The 27,787-nt window shown below is 38.7% G+C and overlaps 1 protein-coding gene across 4 annotated transcripts in view; it reads right to left on the bottom strand.

Moving 5' to 3' along the window:
• The window catches only part of THSD7B (thrombospondin type 1 domain containing 7B), a 780,632-nt gene that overhangs the window by 292,217 nt on the left and 460,628 nt on the right, over positions 1–27,787 (bottom strand). For all 4 annotated transcript variants that reach the window (XM_031651193.1, XM_031651195.1, XM_031651196.1 and 1 more), the window contains exon 10: positions 23,403–23,518. In XM_031651193.1, coding sequence (XP_031507053.1) covers positions 23,403–23,518 — 116 coding nt within the window. The remainder of the gene's footprint in view (positions 1–23,402; positions 23,519–27,787) is intronic.

Genomic DNA, 27,787 nt, shown 5'->3' with positions numbered 1-27,787 from the left:
CAGGATCACTGGACCTTTTTATTTCTTGATACAGAATTCTGCTGGCATCGTTCAAACATTCGAAGAAGGCTGTTTTGTGTCCCTCAACAAACTTGTTTGTGAAACACTGAATTAAAATTTAATGGGAAGAGAGTATAAGGCTTACCTCAAAATAACCATAGCTACTCTATATGTGTTACTATAACAGAAACATCACAAATGGATGCTATAAAACTGAAAAGACTTAGCATTTATTCAAAAATGAGCATTAATATGAGGGGAAAACAACTTGGACTTGGAAAAAATTCCAAACTGTCATTGAGAAGGTTGTTTCTGGCTGGGCGCAGTGGCTCATGCCTGTAATCCCAGCACTTTGGGAGGCTGAGGTGGGTGGATCACGAGGTCAGGAGATTGAGACCATCCTGGTTGACAAGGTGAAACCCTGTCTCTACTAAAAATACACAAAGTTAGTCAGACATGGTGGCGGGCACCTGTAGTCCCAGCTACTCAGGAGGCTGAGGCAGGAGAATGGCATGAACCTGGGAGGCGGAGCTTGCAGTGAGCCGAGATTGTGCCATTGCACTCCAGCCTGGGCAACAGGGAGAGATTCCATCTTAAAAAAAAAAAAAAAGAAGGCTGTTTCTAAGTCAATACTAGTGACAGACAAAGATGGCAGTACAATATTGGGCAGCCTGTTTATTCACCTTTAAATCTGTGACTCTGAGTTATCAGAGTGAAGCATTTACCATATACAGTGTTGTCATCATTAATAAATATTTGTGAGGTACCTGCTATATGTAGGCAACTCAACTAGGTGCTGGTGTTATGCTGACATGTACATACATGCATTGTTAAATCTACCCAGTGCAGCAGAAGTAAAACTTGACAGATAGATAATAACGTAAAAGATCTCTTTAGTTTTATAGGAGTTCAGAAATGATAATATGAACTTTGTATTTATTATCCAAATCCATCAATGTTCTCTCTTTGTTCAAGGAGAAATGCAGGCTTAAGTGGTTAAAAAAAATGCAATGCCCTAGTAGAACTATGAGTAGGAAGGTTTTATATACTTCCTTCCTATTCATCTTGGTGTTCCATATATAGAGCAGATACATCAACAGCAGCATGTTCCCCTAAAATTCCCTCCCAGCTTAAATCTTGAAGTATTTCAAAATGAACACTGAGCTAAAGACTGTATCTATCTATATATAAATGAAATTAGGCAAAATTGCAAAGCTTTTCTGCTAAACTTTCCAGGAATGTTAAAAATAAGCTTCAGAATATCCATATACTTCTTTCATTTTGAAATACTGCCTGAAAAAAATGTACTCTATATTCTTAAATTTTTATAATCATCATTCATTTTGCAACAGAAGCCAAATTCAATGGATCTGACAACAGATGAGACCTTCAGGGCTCTGATTTCTAATCCCAGCTCATTACTGAATTGCTATATGACCTTGGGCAAGGCACTTAACCTTTCAGAACTTCAATTTTCTTACTTGTCCTATGTGGGTAATACTGCTGAGACAATTCACAGGACAGCTGCTAGGAATGCTTAATTAAGCGGGATTTAACGTTTTTTTCAAATGCTATATATATGTGTATGTGTGTGTGTGTGTGTATATATATAGAGAGAGAGAGTGAACTTGAAATTTTTTATATGAAAGCCCTTTGTATAGACTTAAGAAAGAGCAATTCATGTTTATATCTGCATAAACTATCCAGGATAAGAGTCAAGGCAAATACAAACTTCCTGTAGTAGACACAACACACTCAGAAGCCCAGGCCATAGTTCTAAATTTCCAGGGACTCCTTCCAATATCCTCGGCTTTCTATCCCCAACCACTGCTGTTCTTAAAACACCTCCAATTTAGAGAGAACTAATCTTATCGAACAGTGATCCACTTTGAGTCTGCCCTTCCTTAGTCTCTACAGATCACAACTGAAGTCATCCATAGCTGATCTCCTTGTGTTTAATTCCAGCTGCATATCAGAATCTCAGGGATGCTTTCTCAAATTCCTAGTGCCCCACCCTCCTCTCAGAAAGCCAAACCAATTAAATGACCATCCCTGATGGGTGCAGCTCAAGTATTAGCATGTTTTAAAAAATTCCCAGGGAGGAGAACCACCAATTTAGCACAATTAAAGCAGAGTTTCTTATGCATCCAATATGTAAAACGGGAAAAAGACCATACAGCATGCTTAACCAAGCAATAGAAAACAAATGAACACTAGCTAAACCACTACTGCTCTCAACCCATTTAAAAAACGCGACCTGCCCTCTAGCTAAAGTCCATCATAATGGGTATAATTGGAAATGTGCAGTATAAACAAGGAAGGTTAATAACAACATCTATACTGATAAGTTGCACTTGTCTTTTCTTCCTGTCAATGTGTTATGAAATGACAGGGATTTATTTATTTATTTATTTCCCAAATCCTGACCCCTTTCATTTTAGCAGAGGAAGTGACTGCAGCTGCTTGCTACAACAGGGTCCCCTAATGTGTTGCATTCCATCAGCATTAAGACTGAAATACACTGAAACATCATACTACGTGGGATACAGACAGGTTTGGACGGGTACAAATGTCATCGAAGATATAAGCTGAAAAAATACTGCTGTTGAAGCTGAAGATGCTGTCATCATTGTTAGGCATGAACTATATATCTGAAAACTGCTTTAAAACAATTCATGTTGCCCTACTCTATAAATGCTTTATGTCCTTACGAATGCTATTCAGGCCGACCATTGTGCTGATAGCTTGAGAGAGAAGCTAGCAGAGTGAGGACAGGACTCAGAAAGGGCACAGATAGCACCACTAGGTCCCTGCATCCTCAGCTCTTACAGGACGGTGAAATGTATCACTGGACCACTTGCTGTTAGGGAGTTGGCCATGTTCTGCCCATCACTCACTATTTCCCAAACACAAAACTCCTGGGCTTTTTTTTTTTTTTCTTTCTGACAAACTTTTCTCAATGTCCCTTCCATGATGGGTCTATATGGAAACTGTCAGGTCTCTGAGCCCAAGCCAAGCCATCGCATCCCCTGTGACTTGCATGTATACGCCCAGATGGCCTGAAATAACTGAAGAATCACAATAGAAGTGAAAATGCCCTGCCCCCACCTTAAGTGATGACATTCCACCACAAAAGAAGTGAAAATGGCCGGTCCTTGCCTTAAGCGATGACATTACCTTGTGAAAATCTTTTTCCTGCCTCATCCTGGCTCAAAAAGCTCCCCCACTGAGCACCTTGTGACCCCTACTCCTGCCTGCCAGAGAATAACCCCCCTTTGACTATAATTTTCCTTTACCTACACAAATCCTATAAAACCGCCCGACCCTTATCTCCCTTCGCTGACTCTATTTTTGGACTCAGCCCACCTGCACCCAGGTGATTAAAAAGCTTTATTGCTCACACAAAGCCTGCTTGGTGGTCTCTTCATATGGATGCTCATGATAGAAACATTGGTTTTCCTAAATGTTAAGGTGAGGGAAATTACTCAGACATTAAATATCAGTTGTGATATTAAAATTTTTGTTTTGGAGGTGTTTGTAAAACATGACTAAGGGAAAATAACTCTGTGAATACAAACTAATTAAAATTAGGCTTTTCATTTTTAACCATAAATTTTAGCACAAGGTAGACAAACACTCTTAATTACCTCTTTTATGCGTAAGGTACATGTTAATGCTTGTATTGCTGTCATTACTTTTGCAGTGTCAACATGGTCACTAGCGTTCAAAATTTCTCTTTTGGCTTTGTATTGATGAAATAATGTGACTTTTTAGAATCAGTAAACCTGGAGCCCAAGGTCTGTAAACCTAGAAAAATTACTTCTCTCTCAGTACCTCAAAGAGCAATAATAAGAACACTTTATTTGAGGGCTTTGAAGAAGAATAATCAGGTAATGAAATATCTAGTAGCTAGTTCAGGGTTTGGCATCTAGTCAGCATGTAAAAATGTTAGTTGGGAGACAGGTTAGCATGCAGGAGAGGTTAAACTTATTTCTTCTTTCTTCTTCTAGATGACCCCTGTACTTCCTTTGAGACTGAGCAGAGGGTCACCACTTTCAAGAAGTTTTTTCCACCCTCACCTAAGCAGCCCTCTTCTCATGTTCCTAAACCTCCACAAAGAACTCTGTTGCATCCCGTTGTCTTTTTGACTACCTGTCTTTGAACAGTGAGCCTATCTAGGTCTTACTGTAGTGCTTAAAGCCTAGTAAGGGCCAGGCGAGGTGGCTTACACCTATAATCTCAGCACTTTGCAAAGCTGAGGTGGCAGGATTGCTGAAGCCCACGAGTTTGAGACTAGCCTAGGCAACACAGCAAGACCCCCATAGCTACAAAACACAAGTACATAAAAATAAAACAAAATAAACCTGGTAGGCATTAATAAATAATTGTTGAACAAATAAAAGAATGAATGAGTGAAAAAAAATGACTGAATTACCATATAGTCATTTAAAACACATCTTTCTTCTGAATGAGAAGATGGAGACATTAGCTTCCAATATAGGAAACTGCATGTCTAGAGAACCTCTCCTGAAAGGTTTGTTTATTTATTTATTTATTGAGACAGGGTCTCACTCTGTCACCTAGGCTGGAGTGCAGTGGCAAGATCATAACTCACTACACCTCAACTTTCTAGGCTCAAGCAATCCTCCCACCTCGGCCTCCAGAGTAGCTGGGACTACAGAAGTGTGGCACTGTACCTGCCTAATTATTATTTGTTTTTTGTAGGACAAGGTTGCCCTTTGTTGTCCAGGCTCATCTCCAACTCCAGGGCTCAAGGAATCCTCCCACCTTGGCCTCCCAAAGTGCTGGAATTACAGGCATGAACTACCATGCCTGGTCAATTTTTACCTTTTTAAGAAATGTTTAAACAAATCAAATGAACCCAGAGTTCACATATGCCAGCTTCCATAACTATCAGTATATGACCTACCTTGTTTCATCTATACCCATGACACACATGACGCAGATTACTTTAAAAAAATTCAGAAAGCACAGTATTTACATGCAAATATTTCAGAATATAGTTAAAAGACAATAACTTTTAAAAACTTTTTAATATCAGAGTAATATACATACTTATACAAATTCTCTTAAAATATTAATGAATACCCAACCATTACTTGTGCTATAATTTGTTGATATGTCCTATAAGTTTCTTCTCCTTTTATTTTTGTTTCCCTTTCAATTCACTTTGAAATGTTTTTAAAGTGTTTTATAAATCCATGCCTAAAAAAGCATTAAAGTCAGGAGACAGTTTGGAGCACTGGCCCTTGGGAAAATTTCTTCATCACTGATGGTGAGAGCCTGGGATTTACTTGATAAGAGAAATCAGGAAAGAGGAGTCAAAACCTACAATCTCCAACACACACATACACACAAAAACACATGCACACACAAATAAAGAAAGCCCAAGATGAGAACTATTTATAGGTGTTTTGAGTTCTAGAAGAAGAATATTGAAATATTCTAAGGAGAGGATACCATTCTAGAAATTGAAGCTATGACCAAACAAAATAAATATTCCTGACTTCAAGGACTTTTCATTCTAGTAGAGGGAGAAAGGCAATTTGAAAATAAATAAGCTAAACATTTAGTGTTTCATATAGTAATTAAATACTGTGCAAAAAAATACTGTGCCAAGCAGCAAAAGAAACTAGCATCAGAGTGAACAGGCAACATACAGAATGGGAGAAAATTTTTGCAATCTACCCAACTGACAAAAGTCTAATATCCAGAATCTACAAGGAATGTAAACAAATTTAGAAGAAAAAAAACAACCCCATCAAAAAGTGGGCAAAGGATATAAACAGACCCTTGTCAAAAGGACATTTATATGGCCAACAAACATATAAAAAAAGCTCATCATCACTGATCATTAGAGAAATGCAAATCAAAACCATAATCAGATATCACCTCATGCCAGTCAGAATGGCAATTATTAAAGTCAAGAAACAATAGATACTGCCTAGGCTGTGGAGAGATAGGAATGCTTTTACACTGTTGGTGGGAGTGTAAACTAGTTCAACCATTGTGTAAAACAGTGTGGTGATTCCTTAAGGATCTAGAACCAGAAATACCATTTGACCCAGCAATCCCATTACTGGGTATATACCCAAAGGATTATACATCATTCTACTATAAAGACACATGCACATGTATGTTTATCACAGCACTATTTACACTAGCAAAGACTTGGAAACAACCCAAATGCCCATCAATGATAGACTGGTGAAAGAAAATGTGGCACATATACACCACGGAATACTATGCAGTCATAAAAAGGAATGAGATCATGTCCTTTGCAGGGACATGGATGAAGCCAGAAGTCATCACTCTTAGCAAACTAACAAAGAACAGAAGACCAACACCACATGTTCTCACTCATAAGTGGGAGTTGAACAAAGAGAACCCATGGACACAGGGAGGGGAACAACATGCACCGGGGCCTGTCGGGGGGTGGGGGGGACATGGGAAGGAGGGCATTAGGACAAATACCTAATGAATGTGGGGCTTAAAACCTAGATGATGGGTTGATAGGTTCAGCAAACCACCATGGCACATGTATACCTACGTAACAAACCTGCACATTCTGCACATGTATCCTGGAACTTAAAATAAAAAAAGAAATACTGTGCAGAAAAAAAATTTTTAAAAGGAGCATGGTATGCGTGCCTGTGTGTATCTTTCCATGTGTGCCTGTGATGGGTAGGGGGCAGGGGAGTGGTGGCAGGAGAGAAGGTTTTGTAATTTTAAATTTCAAAATCTTCAATGAGAAGGGAATATTTGAGTAAGAACTTGAAGGAGGTAGGGGGTCATCTAATGTAGTATCTTGGGAAGGACAAGTCAAGGCAGAGCTGATAGATATTATGCGCCAAGGCCCAGAGTCAAATTCCAGACAGAGCAACAGCACAGGTGTGGCTGGATCATTGAGAGAAAATGAGAGGAAAAGCGGTCCACTTCCGCCCGCCCCCCCCCCCCCCACACAATTGGATTTCTACCTGGAACCATATTAAAAATAAATTAGTAAAGACTTTGATGTAAAAATTTCAGAAGAAAAATATAGGCTAATATTTTTGTATTTTTAGGATAAAAAAGGATAAAACATAAAAAAATAAAAGCCATAACGTAGTTGGATAAATTCAACTACATTAAAATTAAGCATTTCTCTTCCCCAAATGACAAGCTTCATTCCGAATGGGGATAATTTTACTACATGTAACCACAAAAGTTTAATATGGAGAATATAATCTTCAAAACAATAAGAAAAACAATTCAACCATGTGAGTCACTTACCAAGTGCTTTACGTGAATCAACTCACTCAGTCCTCATAAGAATCTGTAATAATTACTCTTGTCATTCCCATTCTGCAGGTAAGAAACTGGAGACACAGAGAGCTTCTGTTCCTCATGCAAGGTCCCAGTAAGTGGTTGAGAGGGTTTGGAACCCAAGCAATCTGGGTCCACAGTGTGCATTCTGCTTTGCTGGCTGTCACAAAAATGAACCTCTCCCTGGTCCTATTCCCTCCAGTTCTTAGATGTTCTCAGCTGAAGAAATGCAATCCAGTAAAATAATCTGGGTTAATGGCAACTCTTCCCAGAAATTAAAACTCAAAGCCAGTTAGGATCTTGGCCTGTAGAGAAAGGCAATAAAGACTGGGGCCAGCATCATGGATGGGCAGGTGATCTGTGCAGGCTCAGGGGTGGTTTAGAGCTCTGTGACAACAGTCCTGAAATTCTCAATAATTTTTTGAACACTGAACTCCACATTTTCCAATTTTGCACAGGACCCTCATATTTTGTCACTGATCCTGATAAGAAGAGATGGGAACGTGGGGACTTTGTGAGATACCCTGGATCTTTGGAACCATTTTACTCCTTGAAAGCTTACACACAGGAGAGGTGGCTAAAAAGGATGTGTGCCTTGATGAAATCCATCCAATTGCTTACTATTGTTTCTATTAAATCCCCTGAGCAGGGAAGAGTGTTTGCATAATCATCCAGTTATGTGAATTACACAGGATGAATGGAAGAAAAATTGAGTGCACTCCAGGTCATGAAGACATACTATTAAACAATATTGAGTTATGATAATTCGTATGCTTATCTACTGCTATGGTTTCAATATTTGCCCCCTCCAAAACTCATGGCAAACGTGAATCTCCTATGTGGCAGAAGTGAGAGGTGGCTCCTTTAAGAGGTGACTGGATTTTATTTATGGATTAATGGGATTATGGATCATGGGAATGGGACCGGTGGCTTTATAAGCTGACAAAGCAAGACCTAAGCTCACAAGATCAGCCCTTCATCGTGTGAGGCCCTGTGTCACCTTGGGACTCTGCAGACTCTCCACGAGCAAGAAGGCTCTCACCAAATGCACACCCTTAACCTTAAACTTCCCAGCCTCCAGAACTGTAAGAAATAAATTTTGTTTCTTTATAAGTTACCCGGTTTCAAGTATTTTGTTATAAGTAACAGAAAACAGATGAAGATAACTTCAATTCCCCTTTTCTATTCAAGAACATATTTTCCTCATTTCTTGCCCAGATAATTGAATGGTCCCCTAATTTTTGCACTGGTTTCCAATGTCATCTCACCTCATTATTTCCTATCCTATTTTCTTTTCCTAAAACATAAATGTGATTTTTATCACACCTATGGTTAAAATTTAAATTCCACCAGAATTCCAGATAAGATACAAACTCTGTAGAAGGTCTTCACGAGCGGGTACCTGCATATCTCTTTATTTCTTATCATTCTCCCATATGGGTTGTGTATCTCAAGCATCATTAGCCACCTGTAATTCATTCAATTACAAAGTACCCTCACACAGCCAAGCTTCTGCACACCTATCTCCTCTGCTACTTACTACTTGTAAACATCTATCCCATGTTGACCTGGTAACTCCTGATCTACTCAATTTCACCTTCTCAGTCACATCCTCCCCAATCACAGGACTCCCTTCTCTCTGGCTCCATAACTTCCTATACCCATTCCTGTTATGCAAAAACAGTGTTTGCATGCCTGAATTTCTATTTGAGTGCTCCGTGATAAAAGTAACCTCATTTTATTCATCTTAATGTAACTAGTAGTCGGCATAAATCTTGGTATATAGTAAGCCCTAGAAAAAGGTTTACTGACTCATCCATTATCATTCATTGAACAAATATTTAGGCATTTACTTTGTGGTAGCCACCATTCAACATGTTTCAGCAGAGAACAAGACATGGAACTTCCATTCTAGTTGGGATAATGATAATGGCTGTGAGAAAATAATATAGAGTAATGAAGAAGAAAAAACAAAAACAGGGAGAAGGGCGATTTTTAAATAGGGTAGTCAGAGACGGACTCTCTGAGGCAATGGCATTTGAACTGAAAACAAAGTGTTGAATAAAAGCACCCAAGGGTCAGGCACCACTAGAGGCCAGGAGTTTGAGACCATCCTGGGCAACATAGAGAGACTGTACGTCTAAAAACATAAAAACAATTAATCAGGCATGGTGGCAAGTACCTGTAGTCCCAGCTACTCAGGAGGCTTAAGCCCAAGAGTTAAAGACTGCAGTGAGCTATGACTGCATCACTGTACTCCATTAGGTGACAAAGCCAGACCCTGTTTCTTAAAAAATGAAAAGTTTTTAAAAGGCACCCAGGCAAAATGCTAGGAGAAGAGATTCCCAGAAAGAGGGAGCAGCAAGTGCAAGTCTGAATGAGATGGAAAAAAGCTTGGCCAGAAAGGAGGCCAACACAGCTAGAGGGAAGTAAAGGAGGCAGTAGAAGGTATTAGGGTGAGAGTTCGCCAAGTCGCACAGCACCAGACAGCAAGAGTGGAGTCCTCTTAATGAGGCCTTGCCTGTGAAGGGAGATCCACTTCCATAGTAGTTCTTGTGCCTCAACCCTCTATACCTCCCTCACCTACATCTCCTGTGGAGATGTAAATCATGACTTTGGCAACAAGAAACTGACATGTTTCTTGTTATGATATCCTCTCTCCTTTTCTTTCTTGGGATACATCTGCTCAGAAAATGCACATATTCATCTGTCTTCTCAGCTGTGCTCAGCCAAGGAGAATGTTTTGCTATTCAACATAGGCTGTGGCCAGGTAGGAAAGCCTGTCTCAGTCTGGGGTTGAGAAGCAGCTGATATTTTTATCTCTCTCTGCTTTGATTAACTCTCAGTTGTTTCTGATTTGGGGTAGAAGGAAAGATGGGAAAAGATGTAATTCTTCAAGGTTCAAGACCATGTATGACCTTGTTGGTCATATATAATGTTATTTTATATTCTTGCAATGTTTACATTCCTGCAATGTTACATTGCATGTTTACATTGCAAAAATGTAAGATAACATTATACATGATAAACAGGTCATAATGTTTAAATACTAAACATTATTATTGTTCCACTATGAGAGCCCCCCCACTCTTTCTCTGTCACAACATACACAAGCACACACATACACACTCACATAAACATACACACCACTAAGTATCTTCTGCTTATAAAATTCATAATGTTTATGGCTTGAGCTTAAATAGTCATGAATCCTACAACTTACTTGGGGCAGAAAAAAATACATAATGGAGAAAATTATCACATGCTGAGCAATTGTTGCTGAGCTAATCTCTTTGCATGGGATAAGAAAACCCTATGAAGTTAAGCTGTCTTACAGATATTACATGTTATATCTATGTTACATATCAGCATATAGTTTCAGAGATGTTAACTAAAATTCAAAACACCGCAAAAAATTGACAACAGCAAGAGTCCACCAGAAGTCTGTTAGATTCCAAAAAAGGTCAAGCTCTTCCCAGTACCCACGAACAAATAAGACAGAAGCTTAAGACAGAATATAATTCACTGCAAAACTAAATATGATCAAACATCCACTCAAAACCATTGCGGTCATTCAGCAATGAGAGAGGATATTGCTGGCTCAAGTCAGAAATTAACACACTTGCCACAGAACTTGTCACCACATTCATGTGACCTGTATTCCTACTCCGGTTATCCATAAGGTCTGAAAATACAATATGACAAACATATTTTAGATATCAGCAAATTAAATTTAACTTGGAAAGATTTCAAAAGGCAGACAGCCTATCATTCCTAGCTTGCTTATTTTTGGATATTTTATTTCTTATCATTGAAAACATAACCTTCAAGAGATATTCTATCTGAACCATCTATATGTAGCAACTTAATTTCAAAACAATTTCAAGAGATTCACAGACTATCCAGGGCTGATTTTTCTACTAGGGGACACTTAAAAGTTGTTTGTCTAAACCATGAGCAATCTATTTCATTTAAGCACAAAATTTAACAGTTTCTTGATTTTTAATCATACATAAATTATTTGATGTTTTCATAAAACCTGAAGTTTCAAATTGACATATTAAGATCCTAATGTTTAACTCCACCTCTAATTCTAGGCTTTGCTACAGTAACATAAATTAAACACTTTATAAATCTACCATCATATTAGCTAACCCAGTGAGTCAAATACCTCCGGAAACAACACTCTAATTTAGAAATCATATTGAAATGGGACCAAAGCCAAGGAAGCAAAAAATAACTAATTTATTCTTTTTAATTGTAGAAGATTATTTAATAAACTGAAGGAAACACCCCAGGTAAATCAAAGCTAATTTATTCAATTTCTTCATAGGAAGTACATCAAAAGACTAAAAATATACTTCTAATTAGAATAGGTACCTTGGTTTCCATAAAACAACTCATTTACCTCTATAGACAAACAAGAATCATATTATATCGTCTGTGGAGAATTCTACAGATATGAGAATGAAACCAGCCAGAAGAAAAAGCATTTTGCAAAGAAAGAACACTCACATTGAAGGAAACACAGATTTTTGCCACCAATGCTAACAATAAATCATTTTAAATATCCATGTGCCATAGGATTTATTTATGGTAACATAACTTGGCTGTTCCATGAAGGAAATTAATAGCGCTTTATAGTCACTATTAGACATAAACTAAGACAGCATAGTATTGTATTTCAGGTGTAAAGAACAGAACTCCACACACCAAACCTACATTCGCTTATTTTTCTGCTTTTTACATTTATTTTGTTTTCCTTGGTACTTTGGTTTATTTTATAAGACAACCAAGACAGCACTGTTTATCATAGACCACTGATAGGAATCGTAGCCAAGGCATTTCGGTGAGAATGCAAGTACACCAGACTGCATATTTTGCTTGTTTGAAGTAAAACATCGCTCAGATCATACTCAGAGTGAGTAATATCAGACTCAGATCATACTCCGAGTGAGTACCTCATTCTGCCAGTTTCTATTCCACATGAAGGTGTTATTCTACTGCATTTCTATTCTCCGGAGCTTCATTTTCCTTTTCTATATTTCTACCTAATTCACAACAGCGCTTTTCCCAAAGCAAAGCTGTGAAGTAAAAAAAAAAAAAAAAAGCAAGCCTTTTCAATTGGAAACATGCTAGCCTCTTGCAATACTTTAGCACCCAGAGTGTAACTGGTAGAAGGCACAAGACAGGGATGAGCCAGGTTCTGAATTCCTTCTGAAAAGCAGAGCTTGAGCCAGTTGGAGAGGCCAGTCTCCCTGCGGAACACCACAAGCCCTCAGTCCCTGCCGCCTTTGGGCGTCACTGTCCCCTCCCCTTCCACATGAGTCTCTGGCCTCAGGGGCTGCTCCAACAGGCTTCTGAGTCACCGAGGGAACCTGGCACAAAAATATTATGCAAACCGGGGTCAGGCACAGTGGCTCACACCTGTAATCCCAGCATTTCAGAAGGCTGAGGCGGAAGGACAGCAAAAGGAGTTCCAGACAAGCCTGGGCAACTTGGCGAGATCCCATCTCTACAAATAAATAAATAAATAAAGGGCCAGGCATGGTGGCTCATGCCTGTAATTCCAACAGTTCCAGCATTACTTCCAGCTGCAATCTAAGCTGTAATTCCAGCATTTATAGTTTCCATCACACCCATAGGGTTTTTTTCTTACATCTGGACATCTGCCAGATCTGTTATAAATTCCCATCAAGCCCCCCACTTCTTTTTTTTTTTTTTTTTTTTTTTGTGAGATGGAGTCTTGCTCTGTCGCCCAGGCTGGAGTGCAGTGGCATGATTTCAGCTCACTGCAACCTCTGCCTCCTGGGTTCAAGCAATTCTCCTGACTCAGCCTCATGAGTAGCTGGGACTACAGGTGCGTGCTACCCCGTCTGGATAATTTTTTGTATTTTTAGTAGAGACGCGGTTTCTCTGTGTTAGCCAGGATGGTTTCGAACTCTTGACCTCGTGATCCACCCGCCTCGGCCTCCCAAAGTGCTGGATTACAGGTGTGAGCCACCGCACCCAGCCAAACCCCCTTTTACCTAATGTAGCTTAAAGGCCTTTGTTCCTTAAAAACTAAAATAGAGTCAATTAAAACAACACAGTAGGTGCCAGTCATACATTTCTTAAACATTCTGTTGGTCTATGGTTACGTCGAATGCTTCTCGAATACAGTGGTTTTCAAACTTCAGTGAGTCTTAGAATCACTAAGTTAATTTTAAAATGCAGATTTTTAGGCCCCAGTTCCAACTTCAAAATCAGAATCTCTTAGGGTTCTAGCAAGCGTACCACACAGATCTGAGCTGAAGGTTTGTGGACCACATTTTCAGAAACCTGTTCAATTATTTTAAGTTTTACCCATGGGTAAACTTAGGCCACTAAAAGATTGCACATGACCACAATTTTGCATTTCACCTTATATATGGCCTTGGGTTTTTATCAAGAAAGAAACCCTATTAGACAGTGCATTGCATTTCCTATAACCATATGGTTGAAAACAGTAACTACTACTGTTTTTGAACTACTAACTGACTTTGAAGCACCAGTGGGAAATGACTTTAAGAAATTAGCAATTCACCCCGTCTCTACTAAAAATACAAAAAAATTAGCAGGGCGTGGTGTCAGGCGCTTGTAGTCCCAGCTACTCCGGAGGCTGAAGCAGGAGAATGGCATGAAACCAGGAGGCGGAGCTTGCAGTGAGCTGAGATTGCACCACCGCACTCCAGCCTGGGCGACAGAGTGAGACTCTGTCTCAAAAAAAAAAAAAAAAAAAAGAAAGAAAGAAAAGAAATTAGCAATTCAATAGGCTTTGCTTCCCTGAGATATATTCATACAACTTCATTACAGATAATAGACAGACTGACAGACAAATGAACAAATAAGTACACAAAAAATAAATTAAAATGATAGAATGTTTTTCCTTTTTAACCACATTTGCCAGGAAAACAGAGATATCTGATTCTCTAAGTCTCACACATTCTGTGGCCAGCGTCATCACATATGTTCTTGCATTAAGCTATGCAAATTTTTATGAGGAAAATTGAGCTGTGAAGGTAGACTAACTTCTCGTTCAGCAGTTTGCTAGGTTTGCTTAAGCAAATTGGTTCTTGCTAGCATCTATTTATTTGACACCCATTTACTAAGTTCTGTTCTGTCTTAAGTTATTTCTTGGTACCTTGGGGACTGAAAACTGAAAAGGGCAAGGTTTCAGCCCTCAAGGAGTTCACAATCCTTCAGAGGGACACAAAACACCTTTACCAATAGTCAGACTGCAAATATTTCAGACAGAGTATGGGACTTAAGAGGGGGACGAGTTTATTTCCAGCAGAAAGGTCAGAACAAATTCTGTGGAGGAGGCTAGGATTTAGGCTATAGTAAGATTTGGGCAAGCAGTAGAGATGAAGGGAGACATTCTAGGCAGAGGGGAAATCTGATTTTTCTTGCCTTCTTCCATAGTGCCCTGACCTTCATAGCACATTTTGTGACTGCATCTTTATTTAGGTAGTTTTGTGTTCAACTCCTCTATCTTCCCTCATTGGATGGTATTCTCTATGACGGAAAGATTTCTGTATGTTTAATTCATTACTTTATCCATATACACCAGCGCCTAGCACAGAGCCTGAAATGCAGTGATCATTCAGCAAATATTTGTTGCTAATGGTTAAGAGCTTAGGATTCCATGTGGTTTTGGTATTTATTAATGTTAGTTTTGCAACCTTGGGCTCTATCTTTAAGCCCTGTTTTCTTTTACATAAAATGGAGTAATATCGCTTCTCGGCCCTTTTGACTAAGATCGAGTGCATAAAATGGAGTAATAATTCTTTCAATATAAGGTTGAGGTAAGAATTAAATGGAATAGTGAGAACATTTAAAACCCACTCTGGTGGCAATTTTGAAATATACTTTATTATTAACTCTGGGCAGGTGAGGTGATGGATATATTAATTAGCTTGATTTGATCATTCCATCGTGTATACCTGTATCAAAACAACACATTGTACCCCATACTTATATATAGTTATTATTTGTCAAATTGAAATAAAATTTTAAAATATAAATAATCAAATAGAGTAATGTATATAAATTATAGCTATTATAAATTTAATAGGAAGATGCAGTGAAATGAGGCACAACTATGCTGAAGTTATAGCCTTTTGGTGGCTAGAATTAAACTTGTCTAGTTCGCCTTTCTATAGCTGAACAGGGGCACCAGGACAGACAATATAGCAAGTTTAAACACTGGGTTTTTAAACTTGGTCTTTGCTCCTTTGAGGCCATGTGGCAACTTCCCTTGAGGTGTGTGTTGCCTCATCTGTGAAGCTGGACTAATAAAACAGCTCTTCCCTTACCATTAAACTGTCCTGACAATTTATGAGATAGCACATGTCAAATTAATGTGTGATCTATAACATCTTTAGTGCAAAGCCTGCACTAGAGGTACTAGGCTTCAAATTCTTGATTTGCTAATAGACAAGCAAGATTATCTGTACCTATGGATGTAGCAAGTAGCTCATTGTCATGGGATAAAAACAGACAAGCCCTAGAGCCAGAGAAGCCTGGATTTCCACCATGCTCTGATTCTAACGTACCGGGTAACCTCGGAGCAGTTACTTGATCTTTCTGAGCCTGGAGATTCTCACCTGTTAGTCATGTATGATTAGACTTACCTCCTGGGGCCACTGTAGGAGGTAAGGGAAAATCCAGTAGATTATACTGTAGATTTCAGGTCCTTCTAAGCATACATCAATCTCTAGTCCAGAGGGAAGATGGAATAATGGGTTGAGAGGAAAGAGGTTGGACTGACAATGCTTTCCCTCCCAGATATTACCTGGATTAACATTTCTCTGAAGGAGTTTACACCAGACTAAGAGTGCTGAGCTCTGAGCAGCAGCTCTCATTCTAATGTAAGTGTTCCTCCTTGTCTCAATATGGTCATCGGACTCTAATGCAATGTTGTTTTTTTTTTTAAACCAAATTTGATAACTTCTTATGCTGTGTTTTAATAAAACAGGCAGAAAATCCCATAATTAAAAAAAAGGAAAAAAAATAATATTTAATTGAGAGAATTTTATCCATGAACTTTTTCTCCTTGTGATATAGGAAAAGGTGTTTTTTATGAATGTTATCAGCAGAACTCCTCAGTTTGGCAGGAGTGTGATTGAAAACTGTAATCTCTACAAGCCCAAGTGTTTGTCATTCCTCCTACTAAATTATCAGGAATATTTATTGAGCACTGGGACCATGTAGTGATCTATGGACTTTAAGTTACAGACTAAAGGAAGCAAGTTACACCCAGCAGCACCTGTGAAGACAAAGATACCTGCACTCATGTATGAGGCCTGGGTCCGGAGACATTTGTGAGCTATACATCTTACTGTGTTTAATTTCTCAAAAAACAATTTGGAAAAGATAACATTATCTAAAATTTACAGAAGAAGCAAAGAAGATTGAGGTAATGTCAATCTCAAGGAAGAGCAAGGTGTTAAAGGGCCTTGAACATTATTTTTTGGGCCAGTGTTCCAGGCTCAAAGCTTTGATTAGTCAAACACAGCAGATCCTCCATTATTTGGGAACAAATGGGTGAACAAAGGTGTGGATGGTTCTGTGAAGAGGAGGGGCCACATCTGCTTGACAGGGGAAAGTAAAGAGGAAGGTAGTGCTCGTATGTATTTGAGTGGGCAAAATTCTGGAATCCAGAATAGGTTATTTTTGACATTCAGATTGACCAATTCCGTAACTGGCCTGTATCTGTGGAACAATCCGTTAATGCCATAGTTTCCTTTAAAAGAAAGCAAAATCTTTAAGCATTAGAACTGACTGGGGGGCTAGGCGTGGTGGCTCACACCTGCAATCCCAGCACTTTGGGAGGCCAGGCGGGTGGATCACAAGGTCAGGAGATTGAGACCATCCTGGCTAACACAGTGAAACCCCGTCTCTACTACAAAATACAAAAATTTAGCTGGGCGAGGTGGCAGGCGCCTATAGTCTCAACTGTCAGGAGGCAGAGGCAGGAGAATGGCGTGAACCCGGGAGGCGGAGCTTGCAGTGAGCTGAGATTGAGCCACTGAACTCCACACTCCAGCCTGGGCGACAGAGCAAGACTCCGTCTCAAAAATATATATATAAATAATAAATAAATAAATAAATAAAAGAACTGACAGGGGAATAGATGTGTTTATTTATTCATTCACTCAACAACAATTACTAAATGCCCACCATGTGCCAGACACTGTACTAAGCACTGGAAGTTCATTAATGAAATGAAAGACTCCTACCCTGTGAGTTTATAGTCTGTCCAGAGCAATACAGGCAGAGAAACAGGTGCCATAATACCAGCAGGTAGAGGACTTAATAACTGCAGGAACTCAACATAATACAAGCTCTCTGACCTTAAGGAACTTTTATCATCATCATTATCATCTAATAATAATAATAATAATAATAAATAAATGTTAAGCACTGAGTATTTCTCATCCTCCACCACTAGTAAGAGTCACCTATGGAGAGTTTTAATACTGAAAATTTCCTTTAAACCTGAAGACATTCTGACTGGGGTGAGCTGGGGTGAGTCTCAGACATCTCTGGATTGAAAAAAACTCAATGGGGTTGAGATTAAATAAAAATAAATCGTAATAAATTTCTATATACCTGGCACTGTTCCATGTGTCCTCCTTATAACAGCTCTTTGAAGTAGCTGGTAATATTACCTTATTTTGGAAAGGAAGAAATTGAAACACAGCAAGTTTAAAGTAATTTGTATGGCAGAGATGAGATTTGAACCAAGGAAATCTAACTCAAGAATCCATGCTACATGCCTACGTGTTTTTTTAAAAAAAACTCACTGTCTGTTTTTGATACTGAAAACTCAAGAGGTAACTCCAGGAGGGTTGACACAGGAGGAAATGAATTCCACCAAATGAGGTTTCCTACCAACTCCCAGCAGCAGTCTCTGCTGTTGGCTTTCCCGTTACCATGACACTGCTCTCTAGCTCACTCCTTAGAGATGAAAGTTAAAGGAGTTCCTTCAGCCTCCAATTATTTGAGACTGACAAATAATTAATCATTAGCTCCATGGTTTCTAGAAATATTCTGTTGAATATTCTATTTTTAATATACCATAATTTATCTTCAGTCTAATAACTTTACCTCTTTCATATTCTCCCTTTCCATAAAGTGGTAAACATATCTGGCAATTATTTCAACTAGTCCTTTTGGGAGTGGAAGTGGGGATTAATGTATAGACAAAATAAGAATGTCCATGAGATGACAATTGCTTTGTGTAGCCATCACGACAGGAATACATTGTATTAACCATTAATACTTTGTATTCACATTGCATTCATTTATGCATATGTTCGAAACTTCATATAATTAAATGTTGAAAATATGCAGTGAGGCTCTTTAAAGATTCTCTGATATAAATCATACAAAGGATAATATTGATTTGTGATCTTAAAGTGAAAAAATGAGGAATGACAGTGATGACAGCAGTGGCCAACATAATTAATTCCAACACTACCTCGGCAAACAATTATCAGTGATCTCCTATAACAGGCCAAAATGTACGTAAAAACATATTGTAAAATATTAGGCATTAAATGAGCATTTCTCACCCTTCACCACTTATAAGTTACCTATGAAGAATTTTAGTATCGCAGATATCCTTTCAACCTAAAGACATTCTGACTAGGGTGGGCTGGGGTGAGGCTCAGACATCAGTCCATTGACAAAACTAAGGGCTGAGAAATGTTGCAGTAAGGGAGCTGTTGCTATTCTTAATTAGACCACATTGGATACTTTAGGCAGGCATTTGTTTTGTAGGCTGAAAAAAGAATAGAAGAAAACAGAAAAAAAAAAAAAAGTACAAAGGAAACGGTGCTTGATCATTTGGTTAATTTATTACAAGGACTCAACAATTAGACAGGCCACAACAGGCCAAAGCTTGATAGATCTTTGGTTTGCTTAGAAAAATATGAGACTATCATTGATCCTTTAAGGAAAGACTTAGAAGAGGAGGAGCAAGAAGATCATAAGCATGGCTTGAGATTGTCCATGACTTGAAAATACCTTTATGTTTTAAGGTTTTAGCTCTTGAATCAAGCCAGGACAAAACAAAACCTGATGCAATTCATCCATTGCTATGTCACAAATCACTGCTGGTGCACTCAGTCCCCTAAACAACCTTGGCCTTCTGAGAGGTTTAGAATGAATGTGGTTTGGGATATGCATAATCCAGTGATTCCCTGGCTGCTACTACAAACCTATTAAATCAGAATGTATTAGAGTAGATTCCAGGCATCAGTATATTTTAGACATTTTCAGGTGATTCCATTGTGCAGTTAACTTTGAGGACCACAAACATAACCACTTCTCAACTTTGATGACCCAACCTGAAGTCACAGCTGCAAGACAAAAAAAAAAGGAGTTCTTCTGTCTTCATTAGTCGAGGTTTCCACTTGCTCAGGTCCATCCTCCTGGATCTTTTCCTGATCTCTCAGTTTAAGTTAAACCACTTTTAATCACTCCCCTTCACCTCCCATCTTGTCCCCACTTGCTGGTCTGTCCCCAGTCCATGCTTCTCACTTTACAACTTCGATTGGACATTGCCTTGCCCAGAAATTTCTAATGAACCCAACCCTACTCAGAGCTTTATACCCAGCATATACGTATCACCTGGGAACTTATAGAAATGTACAATTTCAGGCCCCATTTGGGTCTATTGAATTAGAATCTGCAATCAGTAAGATCCCCAGGGGACTTGTATGTACATTCAAGTTTGAGAAGTACTGTTTTAGGACACCATTTCCCAAAAAGTCTGTTGTAGGACACTCTCAAGGACACAAAATCCACTGCCTAGATTTTAATCCACACTCTTCTATCTCTTTACAGAACATCTGTACATTCAAAATATATGCATTAAGTGGCAACTATATGCCCCATACTAGGCTGGGTTTAGAATATCCAGCTGTGAAGATGGCAGAAGTGGTCCTCGTATTCATGGACTTAAAATCTAGTAGGGGCAACTCTAACAAGAAAAGATAAGTTAAGGGGATGAATAGGACGACGTGGGATAATCTACTTAATGGAGGAGGATGTGGGGGGATCTACGGTAGTCTGGTAGATGAGAGCAGCATTCCAGGGAAAAGGCGGGTCTCTGTGGATACACAGGCTGAGGACCTAGGAAGGAAGAGCAGTGAAGAGAGTGGAGTGCCAGCCTCATGCACGGTGGGTACAAACTCTACAACTATACAAACACTTGCCCAGTACCTACTCGGTGTCAGGAGGTGGTCTAAGTGCTTTCTTTATAGGCAGGTGTTATTATTAACCTCCATTTTACAAATTAGACAACTGAGGCAAAGAGACATTAAGTAATATATCTGTCACAGAGCAAACATGAAAATGCAACCACAGTTATCTGGCTCCAGCATCCATGCTCATATGCACCAATGTACAGACTCTTGAACTGGGAGAAAAACATGATACATTCAAGAAGCTGAAAGAAGGGCCATATGTCTAGAGTTAAAGCAAGTTTTGTTCATGGATCTATGGCGTTCATCAGAATGAGGGAGAGGAGGAGGAGGAGGGTCACTCTTCAGGGGGCCCTAGCTTCTTACAACTGAAAATTTTTGGGACCTACCCCATAGTTATTGAATCAGAATTTCTAGTCATGGATCCAGAAATCTGCATATTAGTAACGCTTCCAGGTGATTCAAATGCAATAAAGTTTGAGAACCATAGGTTTACAGATACAATTTCCTCCAAAATTTTCCCCCTCTTATAGTGTCCTTTAATTAACCCATGGTTACTTAATAATATCTTAGTCCCAAGCTATAACCTAAAAATTAGGGTAAATAGGATTGAAATGGAAAGCTGGAAGAAATCTGAAAATTGAATCTTTGCCTCTGTTGGTCCCTGACTGCCAAGCTGTGAAAAGAATTATCTGGGCTTGAAAAGTTGGCTGCAAGGAGGGACCACAGAGACTTAGAACTATTTTCATTACAATGCCAATGATTTAAACAACTAATTGAATCTCTGGAAATTGGAGTAAAATGTAAAGTTGCTTGAGGAACAAATTATTTCACATGCCTGTGATTCTGCTGCCTTTACCCAATGCTAGGAAAAGACTCTCTAGTAGCAGAGAGAATTTTCTTGAATGTAGAATAGGTGGACTAGCAGTGGCTAAAGTAATCTCTGGTCACCAGGGCACACTGACTCAACAAAGTCAATCTGCTTCCCTATGTATCAAGAGACTTCAGAAACTCCAACACCAGTTTCTGGCTGCTTAAATACATTTAAGACGACGTATTCTCTTAAATCCTGCCTCTTTTTATAACAATTTAACAGGAATTGTACTAAACTCTCATGAATAAGAAGTTAAAATAAATAGCTAAACATCAACAAAACTGCATCATCATAGATTATATTATTCCCTTGCATCTTTTCAGTATTTATCTTTAAGAGCCTGAAATGTCTTTAGGTACATTATCATTAAAATTCCCAAAGTCAGCCTCCTAGATGCTGTCTTTCAAATGGTTCAGAATAGAGACAGAAGCTTTTCTATCCTTGCCTGCTTTGAAATGACATTACCCTGGCTATTTAACAAACCCTGTTCATCCAGTTCATTTACTTTGGATCTTCACTCAGAAAAAAACAAGTTTTGGAGAGTTTCTAGAAGAGATTGTTGTTTCCACCTGTCAAAAGATTAAATAAAGCACTGTATTTTCAAAGCACTTTCTTATTCAATGTTTTTATTTCCAATTCTATCCATAAGCAAATCTCATTGTATGCTACTATATTAATTCTGTGACAAATGATCATCAAGAAGATGAAATGCCATAGTTATAAAACTTCATGCTGGTGCTCCACCATTGCAATACAAAGATGATAATTTTCAACAGGTGCCACAGCTCCGTTTTCAATCACTGAGAGGTGTTTGAAAGACCATCAGATCTATGTCAATATTGGCCTTATTTTCATGTCACTCTCATGAAGTGCTGCCATAGATATGTGAGTCAAAGAGCATGTGAAGGATCTTAGATGCACACAGCTGGAATTATCCAAGGAAAGTAAACCTTTGACAGGTTCTCTCTCTGCAGAACTGCATACTTTCTTTTTTCTTCTTCCAGGAAGCTGGTGCAGCAAGAGAGCCATGCCCTGCTTGAGAGGACATGGCTGCCCAGAGAAGTCCAGGGATCAGTGGATGAGACTCACTGAACTCCGGGCATTAGAGGTAATATTCTTTCTGTCTTTCCTTTTCTTGGATTTGCCTTTTGTAACCATGCAATGGTAAGATCCAAAGGACCAAGGCTAGTGTCTGAGACTAGGAGAGAGGGACCAAGTTATTAACTTTAGATCTTAGGCCAAAATGGAGTTTTGAGATGAGGATTAATTATATCTTCACATGAACTAGCCCATTAGGGAGCTGCAGTAAGCTTTGGGGAAAAGATCTGTTCTAAGAGAGGGAGTCACTTTAGCATATACTCCTATGTGTTCATCTAGGACTTCACTACTAAGTATCCTGGATTAAATCCCTTCAAATATACCCAGATGTATAAAGTATCACCATTAAGAATAAAGAAATATAAATCATATATTGCCAATTTCTGTACTTGTTGAACACTTCATAATGTATCTGCTCTTGTACTCCATGTACTCATATTCATCAGTGATGTGAGCATTGTATTCAAGCCCTATATTCTAATGAGGATACCTGGAACTGGGGTCCAGACACACAAGAGCCACATAGAAACTGTGATAGTGATGATGCTTTATAAGGAATCACATGGGAATGACTGTTCAAAATGCCACAATGGGGTTAGCAGAAGATGAATACTTCTGCAATACATACAGGTGGAATTACGATATAAAATAACAGAATATGTTTTCTCTTCCAGGCTCTGATAGATCTGGAAATACAAGATTTCATTTACAAACTTTACCAAACTTGTTTCCAGGATAACAGGCAAATGACAGGGAAAAAAAAAAAAAAAAAAAAAGGTGTGCTTGCATTCCACAACCTCTCACTTACTTAGCTGTGGAGAAATAATCAGGTTAGGGAAGAAAGGACTAAGAACGCAGCATCCACCTACCTGCTTGGCACATCCTTGGACAGGGTGTCCACTCACTGAAAGCAGTCACAATACAGTCTTTTTTGCATGGGAGAAAACAGGGGCGCACAGTTTCAGGTCGAGTAGAATCTGGACATCTGTCAATGTGAAGAGACCATGTCAATGCCTCTTTGAGAGACTAAGTGATTGAACATAGAACTACAGAATTTTAGAATTGAAAATATTAAGGCCCTCATGTTCCTTTAACAGATGAGGGAAGAAAGATGCCTGAAGGTGGAGCTACTTGCCCAAGCGCTCTTGCCAAAGAGCGCTTTGGCAAGGTGGAGCTACTTGCCAAAGCTGGAGGCAGAGCCTGAAGCAGACCTCAGCTCTCTTGACCTAGAGACCAAAATAACTCTTCACTACAGGAGTTTAAAAATAACCTCTGAAACCAATGAAAGATGAGTGCTGAGAAAGTGTCTCACCATCAGCATCAACTAATTTTATCTTTTTCAGATGGAAAAAATTGAAATACTGTTTTATACGTTTTATTCAGGGTGATATATCAAATTAGCAATATTCTACAAAAAAAGGATTATAAAAGAAATATAAAAATATATCGGGAAACAAAAATCTTTGATGGTCACTAAAAAATACTAGGAATCTTTGATCATTAACAGAATTCTAGACTACTTAAATGATTAACAGGTATTTCTTTCCCTTTCTTTCCTTTCTTTTCTTCTCTCTCTCTCTCTCTCTCTCTTTCTTTTGAGATGGAGTCTCACTCTGTCCCTCAGGCTAGAGTACAGTGGCACAATCTCGGCTCACTGCAACCTCCACCTTCCAAGTTCAAGTGACTCTCGTGCCTCAGCCTCCCAAGTAGTTGGGATTACAGGCGTGCCACCATGCTTGGCTAATTTTTGTATTTTTAGTAGAGACAGGGTTTCACCATGTTAACCAGGATGATCTCGATCTCTCAACCTTGTGATCTGCCCTCCTCAGCCTCCCAAAGTGCTGGGATTACAGGTGTGAGCCACCACACTCAGCCAATTAACAGGTATTTCCACAGAACACATAGACTGAAAAGTTGGAAGAAGCAAAATATGACAACCTGTTAATAACAAATACACTAGCCAGCATTAACAAGAAAAAAGATCTTGATTTTATTATTTTGCTGATAATTAATTTAATTCTCAGACTTGGGAAGAAAGTAATATAAATAGTTAATGGATTCATAATTATTTGGAAAACTAAAGTCTCAGCAAATAGCAAGCAAGTTTTTGTTTGTTTGCTTGCTTGTTTTTAGAGTAGAGACGGCTAAAAATCACATGTATTATATTCTACAACAGTGTTACACCAAGAAGAAAAACAGGAAAGCACTTTACACTATACATTTGGTTTTTAAATTCTGTTTCCCATAAGTTTCATATAAAGAACAGAGATGCAGTGTGTATAAAGTTTAATAGTGTGAGCTCTGTATCAGATAGCCAGTGCCGAGTTAAGTAGTCTGCCTACATTCTTTCAGTTACTCTTAACAGCAAGGACAAGCATTATAATCTTCATTTTCATATCATAAGCTGAGGTGTTGAAATGATAAGTAATGTACCCAAAGCTTCATGGAGACAAAGCACCTGAAAAAATTATGATTGAATAAACACCAGTCTGGCAAGTTTAAACAGATAATTAATAGACTTCCAGTAAGAGAGAACACAGGAAAATGGAAAAGAGAAAATTGATGAGAAAATAATGGACTAAACTACTACAGAATTGAAAAAGGGATAATTCAGAGTGAAAAACCCAGGAAGTGTACACAAAATGACCAACATGCAAATACAGGGACTGTCCAAATTTCAAACACAAAGAAAGCGTTAAGAGGAGAAACTAGTAATCCCAATGCTTTGGGAGGCTGAGGCAGGAGTATTGCTTGAGGCCAGAAGTTAAACACTAGCCTGGGCAACACAGCCAGACCCTGTGTCTACAAAATATATAAAAAATATTAGCTGGGCATGGGGATACATGCCTGTAGTCCTAGCTACTTTGGAGACTGAGACCAGCGGATCACTGAAGCCCAGGAGAGTTCAAGGCTGCAGTGAACTATGATCACACCCCTGCACTCCAGAGCCTGGCCAATAAAGACCCTATCTCTATAAAAGAAAGAGAGAGAGAGAGTAATAGAAAAAGCAGGGAGGGAGGTAAGGAGGGAAGGCAGAACAGAAACTAATAACTGTTAGGGCAAAAAGGAAGAAAAATGGGTCATAAGGGCAAAAAGGAAGAAAAATGGGTCATCTAAGAAGGGATAGGAATCTGACTGACATCAGACCTCATCAACTTACATAATTATAAATCTGAAAGCATTTTCATAGTGTTAACATTTTAGAAACAATGCATAGGTAAAACACAGAATAAATTTTGTTTTGGGATAACATGTTCCAAAACATCATTCTGGTCACAGAGAGTACAGGATGAGAGCTAGAAAGAGGAGAGAGGATGAACACTGGATGTCTTCCTCCAACAAAGCAGGTGTTCAGAGAGTTGATCTAAACAGAAATGAAATAAGAAACAAAATCATTATGAACAAAATGTTTGTGTCCCTCCCAAAATCTGTATGTTGAAACCTAACCCCCAAAGTAAAAACATCAGGTGGTGGAGCCTTTGGGAGATAATTAGATCATGAGGTTAGAGCTCTCATGAATGGCATTAGTGCCCCTTATAAAAAGAGACACCAAGCTGGCTTCCTCTCTGTGTTCTCCACCATGTGAAGGTACAAGAAAGTGGCCGCCTGCAAACCAGGAAGAGGGCTATCCCTGGAATTCAACTATGAAGTGACACTGGTCTCGGACTTTAAGCCTCCAAAACTGTCAGAAATAAACGTGTTTTTGTTTCCGCCACCCAGTCTATGGTATTTTTTTTATAGCAGCCCAAACTGACATTGACAAAGGTTCTAAGGAACTCGATCAAAAGTACTACTGTAATCAAACAACAGAATGCCAACATTCTGGGAGGAGTCAGGAGAGGAACTAGTGAAAATGAGCTGAGGTTGATTACTTTCATGGGAGCAAACCACGGAATGACAATTTTAAATTGATAAATGCAGAGCTGAAAAATATATAATTTAGAGTTAGGAGGTAAACACCAGAAAGGGAAAAGGGCCAGAGATATACACTTGAATTTGCTTGTATCCACATAAAGATATAGGGGAGGTAGATGAGGAATGAATAAAGTGGTTGTTGGTGACAGGGAAGGAGGAGGGAAGTGGGTGAATGAGAGCTGGGATGGCATAAGGCTTCCAACTGTTCACCTTTTTATAGTTACAATTGGTGAACTATGTGTCTGTTTTCCCAATCAAAATTCAGAGAGAGACAGAAAAAAATTCAGCAACTGTTAAAAAGTGGTGGTGCTATATAAATACATTTTCTGGCTTTGATAATGTACTATGGTTATGTAAGATGTTATAGCTGGGGGAAGCTAAGTGAAGGGTACATAGGATCTCTCTGTACAATTTTTGCAAGTCGCTGTGGATCTATAATTATTTTTTTAAAAAGTGATTGTGTTAAGGAAGTAGGATATGAAGTAGAGGAGGAGGTGGTTAAGAACCTACTGCTTTCCACCATCAGTCCCTCTATTATTTTACTTATACAATAAAACATGTAATGCTTTGATAAAAATTAACTAAAATTAAAAGATATATACTCAGAAAAAGAAGGCTCATAAATTCATTCTTATTAGTGGCATTATTATTAACTATCTGTAAGACATACATACACACACAAGTCATCCATCAAATAGATTGATTCAATGAGCATAACAAGAGAAAGAAAGATGACTGTCATTATCAGGATATAGTGTTATTTAAACAAGCTACTCTGGTAAGGAAAATTTATATCATACTTTAGTCAAGATAAGAAAACACTAAAATCATTCCTAAGTCTCTTATTAATTTTTTAAGGTCTTCTAAAAATGAATTGAACTGCCATTTATTCTAACTCCTCTTCAACCTCTCCTGGTAGATAGCTGGGAATGAAAACACAACTTGAGCAATGCCGACTTCCTGTGCCCAGGAGTCACAAGGGTTCCCACATGGACCCACCCAACTCTCAAACATTCATAAAACAGCCTGGAAATTTTTGTGGTGCAACACTTCAAACTTTCTATAGAGACTTGCTAATTATCTCAGGAACTTTACCCGCTTCAATTAGGAGTAGGAGTTAATCTCTTTTAGGGAACTGATATTGTCCATTTTATTGATCCTTTATTGGCATCATTCACCATAAACACTCACTGAGTAATACTTGAACTCTCCGTGATATGGCCCTTTCTCTCTCAAGTCCAAAAGAAAGAGTATCATTCCCTCAAGAGCAAAGGTCAAGCTTAGGTTACAGTGCTACTACAGAAGACATGAACTGTGGGCTTTGGAAATGAAAGTTATT

The sequence above is a fragment of the Papio anubis genome, chromosome 10 (genome assembly GCF_008728515.1).
Source record: "Papio anubis isolate 15944 chromosome 10, Panubis1.0, whole genome shotgun sequence".
Classification (NCBI taxonomy): Eukaryota; Metazoa; Chordata; class Mammalia; order Primates; family Cercopithecidae; genus Papio; species Papio anubis.
This window is presented reverse-complemented; position numbering and strand designations above follow the sequence as displayed.